The sequence below is a fragment of the Octopus bimaculoides genome, chromosome 6 (genome assembly GCF_046866305.1).
Source record: "Octopus bimaculoides isolate indiv1 chromosome 6, ASM4686630v1, whole genome shotgun sequence".
NCBI classification, from domain to species: Eukaryota; Metazoa; Mollusca; class Cephalopoda; order Octopoda; family Octopodidae; genus Octopus; species Octopus bimaculoides.
The window spans coordinates 56,013,123-56,026,172 of NC_142933.1; the positions used below are offsets into that span (position 1 = coordinate 56,013,123).

Sequence of the window (13,050 nt, forward strand, 5' to 3'; positions counted from 1 at the left end):
AAAAGTGTAAATTAGAGATGAATATATGATACAGCTTTGTCAGAAAAGAAAATATCTCTTACTAGTTGACATTATTTAAGTACTTAACTAATAAGGATAGATGAATAACAGAGAGGAAATGATACATTTAGAGAAACAAGTAAATGATATAGCATTTTTCATAGTGACAAAAACACTTATGCTTTGATTCTTGACAGAAGTCAATTTAAAGCAGACGAGCAAAAGATCTGAAAAACATTTTGTAGGATACTAATAGGAGAAAAAGCAATGCACTAAAACTTCATTAACCCTTTAGCATTTAGTTTGTCCATATCTGGCCCAAATATTCCACCTGTTTAATAATGCCATTCTAGAAATATACAAACACAACATTGAAACCTTGAAGCAACAAGATAACGCATGATTAATTCAAAACATTGGGAATAAATAAGCAATATGTCTGACAAAAAAACTTGAATGCTAAAGGGTTTAAAGTATGTTTCTAACAGAATTATTCTGTCAAGATTACATTTGATATTATTATACAGGGGTTGGACAAAATAACGGAAACACCTAAAAATTTACTTTAATATGGGGTAGGACCACCTTTAGCAGTAATTACAGCTTGAATTCTATGAGGTATGGACTCGTACAAAGTTTCCAAAGGCATTTTTGGCAATTCTTCAGCTTTAACAGTCTCCAGTTCTTGTAGTGATGATGGTGGAGGATATCAACTCTTTACTTGTTTTTCTAAAATGCATCATAAATGTTCAATGTTATTGAGATCTAGGGACTGTGGTAGCCAGATAAGATATTCAGCTTCACTAGAATGTTCCTCGTGCCATTCAGTAACAACTTTAGCTATGTGAATTGGTGCACTATCATCCTGAAAGATCGCATTTCCCGCCGGAAACAATTCTGCAGCCATGGGATGAATTTGATCAGATAAAATGCTTAAATAGTCTTGACTATTAATTCTGTCATGAAAGGAAATCATTGGGCTGGCAGATTTCCAAGATATAGCCTCTCAGATCATCACAGATTCACCTCCATGTTTAACAGCTGGAAGAAGGTAGTCTATGTCAAATGCTTCTTTTGGCTGTCTCCAAACGTATACTCGGCCAGTGGTCAGAAATAAGGTAAAGGATGACTCGTCCAAGAAAATAACATTCTTCCACTGCTGCATGGACCAATTTTGTAGGTTTTTATTCCACTCTAAATGCTTTGCAAAGTTTGTTTTTGAAAGTAGTGGTTTTCTAATTGCAGCCCTCCCATGAAATCTGGCTTTGTGCGGCTCCTGGCAAACAGTTTTTGTGGAAACTGGGTTCTTAAGGTGGTTGTTAAGCTCTGCAGTAATTTTGGGAGCTGTACTTTTGTGATCCTTTCTAACAATTCATGTAAAAGTTTTGGTTTTCTACCAGAGTTTTGTTTCAACGAGAAGGTTTTTCTCTCTTTTTCAAAGGCTGTCATTACTTTCAAGACAGTACTTCTTGATACACCAAACACTTCAGCTGTTTTCGTTATGCTAGTGCCTGTTATACGAGCACCAACAGTTTGACCTCTTTGAAAGTCCAATAGATCTGTCATGTTAATGAATTTTAATTACCTTTTTCTGATGATATCTGAAAAGAAACTGCAATTTTAGCAAAACATATTAAGCAACACTAATAATAAATCAAGAAACATAAAAATAAACAAACTTTTGATGGTTTTATAGATGTTTCAAAATTATGATGCTATGATACTAGGTGTTCCATTATTTTGTTCAACCCCTGTATATATTGTTATTCTTCCTGTTTCCAACATCAACAGTAACACTGTTACCACTGCAATCAAGGATATAATAAATTACATTGACCCCAGTATATGACTGATATCTATTTCATCATTGCCAGAAGGATATGAAGTAGAGCCAAACAGTGGAATTGAACTCAGTGATAACGATGATGATGATGATAATTTCTTACATAGGCACAAGGTCTCAAATTTAGAGGTGTGGCCATATCTGATTACATCAATCTCCGTACTTGACTTGTACTTATTTCATCAACCTCAGAAGGATGAAAGGTAAAGCTGACCCAAGTGAAATTTGAACTAAGAATTTAAAGAGGCACAAAATAACAGTAAGGATTTCTGATTTAGGCACAAGGCCAGCAATTTGGAGAGGAGGGGTTGAGTCAGTAGCATTGACCACAGTATTTGACAGATACTTTATTTCATTGATCCTGAAAGGATGAAAGATCAAGTTGACCATGGTGGGAATTTAACTCAGGACACAAAGGATCAAAAGAAATACTGCTAAGCATACTTCTTCTTGCTTCAATGATTGTACTAATCCACCCATTACTTCTTTTCCACTAATGAACTGGAAAAAACAAACTAAAAAACTGGTTTTTGTAAAGTTAATTCTGATCCTAGTAAGCAATGGTTGGAATCTTTTCAACTTTTAGATGTTTTGCAAAGTATATTATATATATATATATATATATATATATATATATATATACATACACACATATATCAGCAGGTAAGAACGTAATTAGTTATCTTAAACAGTAAAGTAGACTGCAATGAAATTTGAACAAAGAAGTGTTGAGCCTATTATTGTATCTTGCTAGCCACATTCTTCACTGTGAGTACTGTAAAGTTTTCTTTGTGTTAGAATATGTAGAGGTTAGTTTTTTTTCTTTATGTTCTGAGTTCAAATCCTATTAGGATCTTTAACCTTTCAGTTGAATACAAGAAACAATTAAATCAACAACATTCCTCAAAGAAATTTTTTGCCTTGTGCCTATGGTAAGAATTCTGCAAAATGGAAAAGAATATAAGAATTTTAAATAGACCATAAATCAAAACAAAAATACACTAAATTCATTAATAATTGCAAAGTCTTTAAAAACAAAACTACTCACCTGTTAAAGAAGGTTTTTGAGTAAAGGAATTTGGTTCTGATGATTCATGACCTTTTTGCTTAAGTGCTGGAACAGATCTAGGAGGTGGCCGAGCTGGTGCTGGTCTGGAGGGAATCATACGCTCAGAGAGTTTTCGCTGCATGCCTTTCCCCTCGGAAGAAGGCTTTGTACCTTGCACAGGGGACGGTTTTGAGCTCGAGGAACGTAATGCCTGATTCTTACGCATATATTTTCTCTCATTTAAAGAAACTGAATTAGCACCAGAGAAGTTATTACGTTGAGGAGGCGGGGGAGGGCGACGGATTGGGATTGGTTTTGTAAAAGACTTTTCACCATTCTCATACTGACTAGAGAGACTGTCATCAGACTGATGACCACTTGGTCTCTCTTGCACATCAGAAGAAACAAAAGATGATGCACTGCCCTTACTTTCAAATAAGATAGTTTGATTAGCAATGTTTAACTTCACCTTCTCACCTGAAGAGCTTTGGTATTCCATGTTTTCATTGCTATCATATATTGGAAATGACTTCCGAGAATCTGTTTGCATTTCATTTTCTATTAAGGAGTTCAAATGATGAGTATCAAAACTAGAACTTCCAGATATGGTGTGTGGTCGGGGTGGTCTGTGGACTGATTTGGTAGGTAATGGAGGGGAGGAAGACTTTGGTAAAACCACTGGCTTGGGTTTGGGGGTGGGTTTCGGCTGAAGGGAAGGTTTAGGAACCATAGGCAAAAGAAGCTTAGGGGAAGATTTATTATGCTTTAATTGATTACTAAAAATATTGTTATTCTCCTTGTCTTGATAGCCATCTTTCAAATCATTTCTGACAGTTTTTTGTTCTGTTCTTGGGACAATTCCTATTCCCTGAGCAGTGGCATTGGCAACATGGGGATGATCGGCTAAAAGAAATTTTGGTTCAGAACCAACAACATCAATATGATTGACAGGACAATGTCCAATTTCATTGTCTTCTTTCTTTGCAAGAAACCAATTTTGATCAACCTGTTGTAATATTGTAATTGTATCTCCTTCCTTCAGATTTAGGTCTCCACTGGTTTCTGCTTTAAAATCATATTTAACTAAACCATAGCATTCTTCCTCTTGACAGTCAACAGTTGAAGTGATTGGTAATCTATCAGAATTACTCTGTGAACTAGACATGTTGGAGAGATCAGACTCTAAATGTGGACAGTCTACAATGATGTCCACATAACTGGCTGGGAAAATTCCAGTTTTCCCATCCAACTCACCTTTAATCCACTGACTATCCACATGGCAAAGTAATAATATAATCTCATTTGCACCAAAAGTCAACTCATTTGCAGCCTGTGCTGTGAATGAGTACAACGTCCTTGCATAGGGAGTTACAGATGAATCATAAGACCGTGTATTTTCACTGTTATATGTATGAGAAGTTCGAGAAAGATTAAAAGATGCAGCAGTTGTTTTAGACAGGCTTGATGGTGTCACAGGGGGATTAGAATAGGTCTTGCTTGTAAGACCTGTATTAAGAAACTCTACACAAGAAGTAAGAAACATGCCTTGTTTACCACGGCATTCTCCAATGTACCAATCATTATCAACCATTTCCAAAACGGTGATAAGATCACCAGCTTTGAAGCCAAGTTCTTCATCAAGTTGAGGTGTACAATCCACAAGAGCACGCACAATTTGGTTTTGTTCTTTCTTGAAAGAAATGTAATTATTGTCAAGTTCATAAACATGTGTAAGCGGAAAGATGCCATTTTTGCTTTGGCCAACAAGACAGCCACTCCACCAATTGCTGTCTTGAGCACGAAGGCCAACAATAACGTCACCTATAACATGATAAAATAATAATTATTACCATTATTATACACAATAAATGAATATTAATAAAACTTAACTATCTTTTATTTAAAATTTACTATTGAATAGAACATTTTAGAATTTATTTTGTCACAAAAAAAAATTGCTTTACATGAATACACAAACAAAGAAACTCTTACATCAAAATCTGAAAGGGAAAATAAAATATATAAAACGAAAAAAAAAAATTGAGGATATATCTTCTATTGCAATAAAAATTGATCCATCAGCCAAATAAAATTGTCCATTTCATGTTTATAAAAGTCACATAATGAATCCTGACTTCCAAGCAATTTTATTCCACAATATCCAAAATAGCATTATTCATTTCCTTGCTATAATTTTTAGTTCTGTCTATTAATGCAGTCAAGATTAAACAGTATTATGAAATAAATAATGCAGCTTCTCCATTAAATTCTTATCATTTATCTTAGTATTTACATTTTAAATAACTGCATATATATATGTTTGTTAAATCCTAACAAATCTTGGTAGAAATTAAAAAAAAAAAACTATTTAAAATGTTTTTTAGCAAGTTGTTACAAACAAGCAAAACCATGATCAGAGATATTCCAGCTGTTACCGTCCCATATTTTATTTACTTATATTTTTCAGCCATAAAATATATAGGGAAAAAAAATAATCTAAGGAATTCTTCATATCTGAAGATGATAGACTGTAATTTGAGAGAGATTTTACTGCTGTTTCTTGCAAGCTAAGCAACCCAATATGGGCTCCCTTGTTGGCTTGTCCCTCATCCATTGCTGAAAACCCTGGTGTCATCACTTGCAATGTGGAGGAGATAATAATCAAAAAGAACAGGAACCTGTCTGGCCACTATCAGTTTGTACTGGTTGCTATCTAGATAGATGTTAGGTATTCTAGGACTCCATACTATCAATTTCCTCAACAAAATAGGGATAGAGGCAGCCGGTCAGAGAAATGAGCTGAGTGAGGTGGAGTGGCTACTGCAGCAAGTGTCGCTGACCATTCTCTGTGGAACGCTGCTCAGCATCCCTCTTTTTCTGGGTATGTGGCCCATTGCCCCTCCCCTTCCATTTTTATGCTGCTTTGAACCCCCCCCCCCACTTTTCTCCATTTTTTTTCTCTTCTTTTTGTCATTCTTTTTAAGTGTATATTAGTAAATAAAGTGTTTTTGATTGTAAAAAAAATATCCAGTTTAAATGAATGAATGAAAGAAAGAAAAAAAGAAAAAGAATTCCATGATGTTTCAACTTTACGTAGCTGGTATCTTCACCATTCTAACATTGTTTTTTTTCTAAGCAGGTCAAACAGACCTGTAATATAAAAATATAGAAAGTTCTCTTGCTAGCTTTTGTAGTAAGAAAAAAACAAAAAAAACCTAACAATTTTTGGCATCATTTAGTTTACATCATGATGTTTAAACTGACTTCCTCCACAAACAAATAGTTATTATTATTATAACTGCTTTTGGTTACAAACCTCGACAAAAGTCCAAATCCCCTTTCTCTTGTGCAAAGAACTTTTCTGTGGCAGCAAATATTTTTTGACCCTTTCGAATAGACGGTAGAACAAGTTGGGAGACAAAACTGACAGGAAAGTTGCCCTGCTGACCTCGTAGTTCGCCACATAGCCAATTCTCATTCACCACAGTTGTCACTAAGATGATATCACCTTTCCGTAGGTTCAATTCACTTGGGTAGTTACTCTCAAAGTCGTAGATTGCTTTAACATACTGCCCAGGACATGGCAACATCTGTAATTAAAATATCAACATATTGTAGAATTTACAAATGTATTGCAACAAATATTAATATACAGAAATATTTTTACATTAACCCTTTTATTACTGTATTTATTTTGAGATGCTTTGTGTTTCTTTCAATTAATTTTAAATATAACAAAGAATTTAGTAAAATAACTTAGTTATTGTTAAGTTAGTGTTAGGAACATAAACTGTGACTAAGGTTTGGTGAAAGATTTTAATTCAAAACTTATGAAAACAAGACATTTGTACTACAGAGCCAGAGGCAGTTTCAGCTGAGTTGGTGTCAAAAGGGTTAAAAAAAAATTTGAGCTTTTATAAGTTTCTTTTTTTTTTTAATTTTCCAAGTGACATACAACATGTTAAAACACTTAATTAAAACATGGTTTTTAGTATAGTAACAACATACATTTAATGACGTGTATATTTGGTTACTGTATATACAGGTCAAGTTACCATGTATATAATGGCAATACTTAGATTATAATTAGTAGATGCATATATGCCATCTAATATATATGCCATCATTATTTTTGTATCTGCTTTTCCATGCTGGTATGAGTTAGGCAGGATTTTAATAGGCAACGTTTTTCAGTGGAATACCTTTCCTGAAGCCAACCTTTTAGGTGCCTCTTACAACACACAACAGTTGTGTTAGAAGTACGTAGAGCCTAATACATGTTTATTCATATAGAAACAGGATAGTATGTTATCTGAACCTTAGTTTCCTTCAAAATTTTCTTCTCAATTCATTGCTATGTAGAGTCAATCAAAAAGTTGAATGAACAAAACTGTAGTTCAATTAGTAAGTACCTTGGATATATACTAATATATGCATGCATATATGAGCTATGTAAACCTATATATAAAAAATACACCTGTATCTATATCAATATATACCATTGTCATATATAAACAAAATTATATCTTCATAAAACAAATATGTATTCACACACACAATATCTATAGATCATAAACAATCAAGCAATTATAAGTATATACATGTGTACACACACACACACACAAACAAATTTAATCACATTTTAATGACCAAAGTCCAAATATTACTCAGTTTCCTAAGAAAATTATTTGTAATTTGTTAATGATTTCACATCTTATGAATTAACAGTTTTGAAATATACTAAAAGTATAATTCTTGTTTTAGTCATTTCTAAAGTCATACTTGTCAACCCTAAAGTACCAAGTTCATTTACCTAACATACTGAGAATTAATCCAAGGAGATGATGGAGGACCGAGATATGTGGTGCACTATTGTACTTGAGAAGACCTGCCCACTACAACAGAATTGAAATTCTAAAACCAAGGTGCCACATAAAAAGCATTGGTGTGGATGCTGGTGCCATGTAAAAAGCACTAGTGTTGTCACATAATAATAAACTGGTGATGGTGCCATGTAAAAAGCAGCCAGTACACTCTGTGAAGTGGTTGGCATTAGGAAGAGCATCCACCTGTAGAAACCAAGCAAAAACAGACTATGGGACCTGATGTGGCCCCTGGCCTTGCCAGTTCCTGTCAAGCCATCCACCCCATGCCAGCATAGAAAACAAACATTGAATGTTGATGATGATAATGAATATGAATGAAGTCTGTTTTTCTTATTTTGTTTTTTAAATAAACTGTCTTGTTCACATTCAACTATAGCAGCATATTATCTCTCTCTTTCCAAAGGCTTCCTGTGTTCCATTGCAGGTGGATTAGCAGAATTGTTAGACTGTCATACAAAATGTCTTTTGGTATTTAGTTATTGCCCTGATCATTCTAAGTCCAATGCGGTTGAGGTCAACTTCACTTTCTATCTTTACAGGGTTAATAAAATAAAATAGAAGTCAAGTACTATGGTTAATTTAATCTAGTATTCTCTCTCCAAAAATTTGTGATCACTTGCCAATTTTAGAAATCAATACTAGAACAATATTATCTACCTATCTCCTCTGTTATAACATAGGTTCTCAAAGTGGGCACTACCCCAACACCTGCCGGTGGGCATTGAGATAGTCCAGGTGGGTGCTGGTGCCTAAGGAGGCGGTGGGGACGATAGAGAAAAAAGAGGCATTAGGAGGAAGGCAGTGGATTGGGGGTCACTATGAATTTATTATAATATTATTATAGTATTGTATACAAATTATATATTATATTAAATATCAAATGATTCATAGTATACATAAATTAGTAAAATATGAAATATTTATTTATACATAAAAATAGGGGTGGGGGTGCTGAGGGTGTTATGTGGCTAGGGGGGGGGGGCAAACTGTTTGAGAAGCTCTGTTATAACAGCTTCAGTTTTAGTCAGAACCTAACTAAACTACTCACCCCATGTCATTTACTTCCATTTAGCAAAGAGGTCAAGTTACCATAATCTGCATCAGCATCACAACAACAATTATTGTAGCAAGTATTTTTAGGTATTTTTATATATTAAGAGCTGGTCTTCATATGTAGTATATACTTCCCAGTATGATGATATACCCTTTATATACAACATGTACTTCTAGGCACCAGTCACAGTCAGCATATATTGCCAGGCATCACCTTGTTAAGCTTCAAAGTCAGTGTAAACCCCTGGGCACTATGGGTTAGCATTCATGATCATCAAGAATGACCAGATATGATCAAGTTAGCTTTCATATTTTCTCAGAACAAACCACTAGGCACCACTTTCATAGTTAGTATGAACTACCAGACACCATCAGTTAATCATAAACTGCCAATCAACATCAGTTACATTTCACATGCATCATGTACCATCCAATACAAGTACTATCACGTTTCATTCATATAAAACATACAGTTCTAGTACTCTAAAATGTTTCCTATACACATCATGTCTACAGACAAACAGTTATCCTAATTACACGAATACATCCTTGAATTAAGTCTTTAGTGTCAATGCAAAAAATAATAAAGAAGTAAAATAAACATTAGTTAGGAGTTTGTTGTTTTTATTATTTATTTTTACTGAAAAACTCAAATTAAAGTAAATAAATATTATAAACAGGAATAAGAATCAAGAGAAGGAACTGAAATAATCTGAAGACTTCCTGACAAATTAGATCCACACACACATGTTTTGAAGATAATACAGTGGGAGTAATACTGTGTTTTCATAACCAGAAACATCACCAGCTGTTATTTGATAATAAATGCCATCATATGAAGCAGTAAAGAGAAATAGGGATAAAGACACACACACACACACACAAATATACATCCATATACACACACATAAGATATGATCAATAAACAAAACAAAAATAAATACAAAATAAAAGCCAAGTGATCTCAATGATTTAAGTATTTCCTGGTATTAATATAGTTATCTAGATACCTGAGCCTGTAACACCCCTACACCATTCAACTCCCAATCTGTTACAGACTTCTTTCGTCATCCCAAGAAGATAATCACAGTGCATGCAATATGGTGGAAAAGCAGCAAAAGGTGATGTGTTAGCTGGGAGAAGTAGAAAGAGATGTGTAAAGGTCTGCTAATTGATCTGCAAGGGAATAGCTGAGTGACTGAGCCAGGCAATATTTCCCTCCTTCCGGAAATGAAGTGAAGAGGATGAAAGAGAGAAGGAAAGAGAAAGAGAGAGGCCTTGAATTAATATTGAGAGGGAGTTGGGATGTTACATTTATTCTATTCTACATAGTTTTTATGATATGGTTATTACTACTATTCCGGCAGAACCACTAGAGTGCAAAACAACATGCCTTGGTTCTTTACATTTCAAATTCAAATACAGCCAAAATTAATTTTACCTTTCACCCTTCCAGGGTTCTATAAAATAATGTACTGGGATCGATAAAACCAATTAACTCCTTTACCACAAATTTCTAATCTTGTGTTTCTATTAGAAATAATTATCATTATGTGCATGGTAGACTGGCAGAATTTTGAGAGTGGCAGACATACCTTGTGATATATGCTTTGGTTGAGTTCAAATTCTACCAAAATCAGCTTTGCATTCATCCTTTCGACGTCAATAAATTAAGATACTGGGTTTGAGGGTATGAAGTGGAGCCTTCCTCTCAAAATTGCTGGCTTTGTTTTTAAATCAGTAGCCAATATTTGAGGCAATGAGCAGGCAGAATCATTAGAGCATTGGAAAAAAATTGCTAGTGATATATGTTCCAGCTTTTTATTTACATCATGAGTTCAAATCCCACCAAGGTGGACTTTGCCTTTCATTCTTTCAGGGTCAATAAAATAAAGTATCAGTTAAGAACTTAAGTTGGTGGTATCAATTAAACCATTCTTTCAAAATTCAGGCCTCGTGTCTATGCTAGAAATATTATTACCATGTTTCATTTTTGTAAATCTCAGACACTTAGACGTTAAACAGTCCAGGCACTTCAGTTAGGGAGCAGTCAACTGTTGACAAAGGTCCCATACAGCTTCCTCTCTTTTACCTTACACAGACAAGACTTTCCTTAAAATCCTTGCTGTACCAAGAAGTGCTGTCTTCTGCATGACCTATAACCATGTATCAATTCAATTTATATTTACCCAGTCCAGGCTCTGATCACCACTGGAATCACTAAAACCATCTTCATCCCCAATAACTTTTCAATTTCCTCCTTCAGTGGTTCAATACTTCTCCACCTTTTTACACTCTTTATCTTTCCTTCTGTTATCTTCTGGGATAGAGATATTGATAATTCGGACCTCTTTTTCTTCCTTATTGACAATTACAATGTCTGGCATCCTTGCCTCAATCCCTTTATCCCATTGAATGGTGAAGTCTCACAAAATCTTAAATTTGTCATACACTAACACCCCTCCTGGTTTCTGCTCATAATGTTTAGCTGCTCTTACAAAACTACATTTCTCAGATATCACCCCGTGGATATATCTGGCAACATTATCATGACGTCTTTTGTACTCTCGCTGTGGCAACATAGCACAGTCGCTTACAAGATGGCTAACCATTCTACATAATGATGATTATTTCATTTTGTCAACATGTTTAACTCTTTAGCATTCACATTATTCTATCGAATATGTTTATTTACTCACATTGTTCCGAATTAATCATGCATTATTTTTTTTTTGCTATGAGATTTTGGTGAGGTAGCTTAATTTTTAGAATGATATTGCAGAATTGGTGTGAGAGGCCAGATCTGGCCAGTTTAAACACAAAACAGGTAGAATATTTTGGTTGGATATGGCTAGTTCAAATGCTATAGGGTTAATGTAGTTAGTTTGAAGAGCTGACTCCTGGGCACAGCATACCAGAGGTTCAGTGTATCCTTTCAGATCACTATTTCTAAGCTACATCCAAATCCTATTCCAATCAATGCCCACTTTATCTTTAGTGTACTGCCTGTGTATAAGTTTGTCCTTCTATTCCTTTTCAGGTTCACTCACTTCTTGCAGTTATTCAGTGTTACTACATCAGCAAATTTCAGTGTATTGAGGTCTCTTATTTTTGACATAATGTTATCCTTTACTTTCTTAAGATGCCAAGCTAACTTGTTTTCTTCACTTTTGACACAATTTTCACAATTTATTAGTCCTTGCCCACCTTTTTTTACCCCAACATAAAGTCTTGCAAAATCACTCCTAAGATGGTGTTCTTTATGCACTGTCATCAGTTTTCTAGTTTTCCTATCAATGCTTTCTAATTCGTCATTCCTCCATTTAATTACACTTGCTTCAAAGCACATAAGGGACACAGTCCATGTATTTGTTGCTTTGATCTTATTCTCTTCATTCAAATTAAACAACATTACAAGTCTCACTCGCCTGAGATATTCTTTTTTGAACATCTTCATTTCTTTCTCTTTGATCTTATCCAATTCAAAGACTCCCAAATACTTGAATTCTTCCTCTCCCACTTCTTTAATAATCTGGCTATTTGTAAGTTCAATCCCTCTACTGTTTGTTAGTTTTCCACATTTCAGGGTTACAAGGCCACATTTTATGATCCCAAACACCATCCCAATATCCTGACTAATCAGGTTTATATTAGATGTTAAGCTGTCAATTTTGTCCTCATCTTTTGCAAATAGCTTTAAATCATTCATGAATGGCAGATGAGTGATCTTAATATCATCTAACACATATCCCCTTTTCACTTTTCTAAGGTCATTATAATAATAATTATTAAATTTTAAAATGTTTGAAATCACCATCATCATTGCTACCTTAATTAGCATATAGGCTCATCATCAAATATTTTGCATTTCCTTTTGCTGCATTCTCAGCATCCTAAAACCTTTCCATAGATCCACTGAAGCAACCTGTCTTGGTGCTTCTTTTTTTGTTTATACTATAGTGTTATGCCAGAATGTGAAGAAAACATTGCAGATGAGAAGTATCAACCATCTTACCAACATGCTAGTGATGAGGCAATAAGGGACTTTTATACATGGTCACTCAACATGTTAGACATGACAGTCAAATCTCATTTACATCTCATCTTGCAAATACACAAATAATGAACCCTTTTATTTTAAACCGATGATATCCAGCCCAAATATTCTACTTGTTTTATGTTCAAACTGGCCAGATCCTGCCCCTCACACCTACCCTACA

The 13,050-nt window shown here is 34.5% G+C and overlaps 1 protein-coding gene across 8 annotated transcripts in view; it reads right to left on the reverse strand.

Moving 5' to 3' along the window:
* LOC106882709 (dynamin-binding protein) overlaps positions 1-13,050 on the reverse strand; it is a 308,006-nt gene that overhangs the window by 103,219 nt on the left and 191,737 nt on the right. For all 8 annotated transcript variants that reach the window (XM_052968787.2, XM_089353937.1, XM_089353934.1 and 5 more), the window contains 2 exons: positions 6,208-6,481; positions 2,892-4,712 (listed from right to left, as the gene is read on the reverse strand). In XM_052968787.2, coding sequence (XP_052824747.1) covers positions 2,892-4,712; positions 6,208-6,481 — 2,095 coding nt within the window. The remainder of the gene's footprint in view (positions 1-2,891; positions 4,713-6,207; positions 6,482-13,050) is intronic.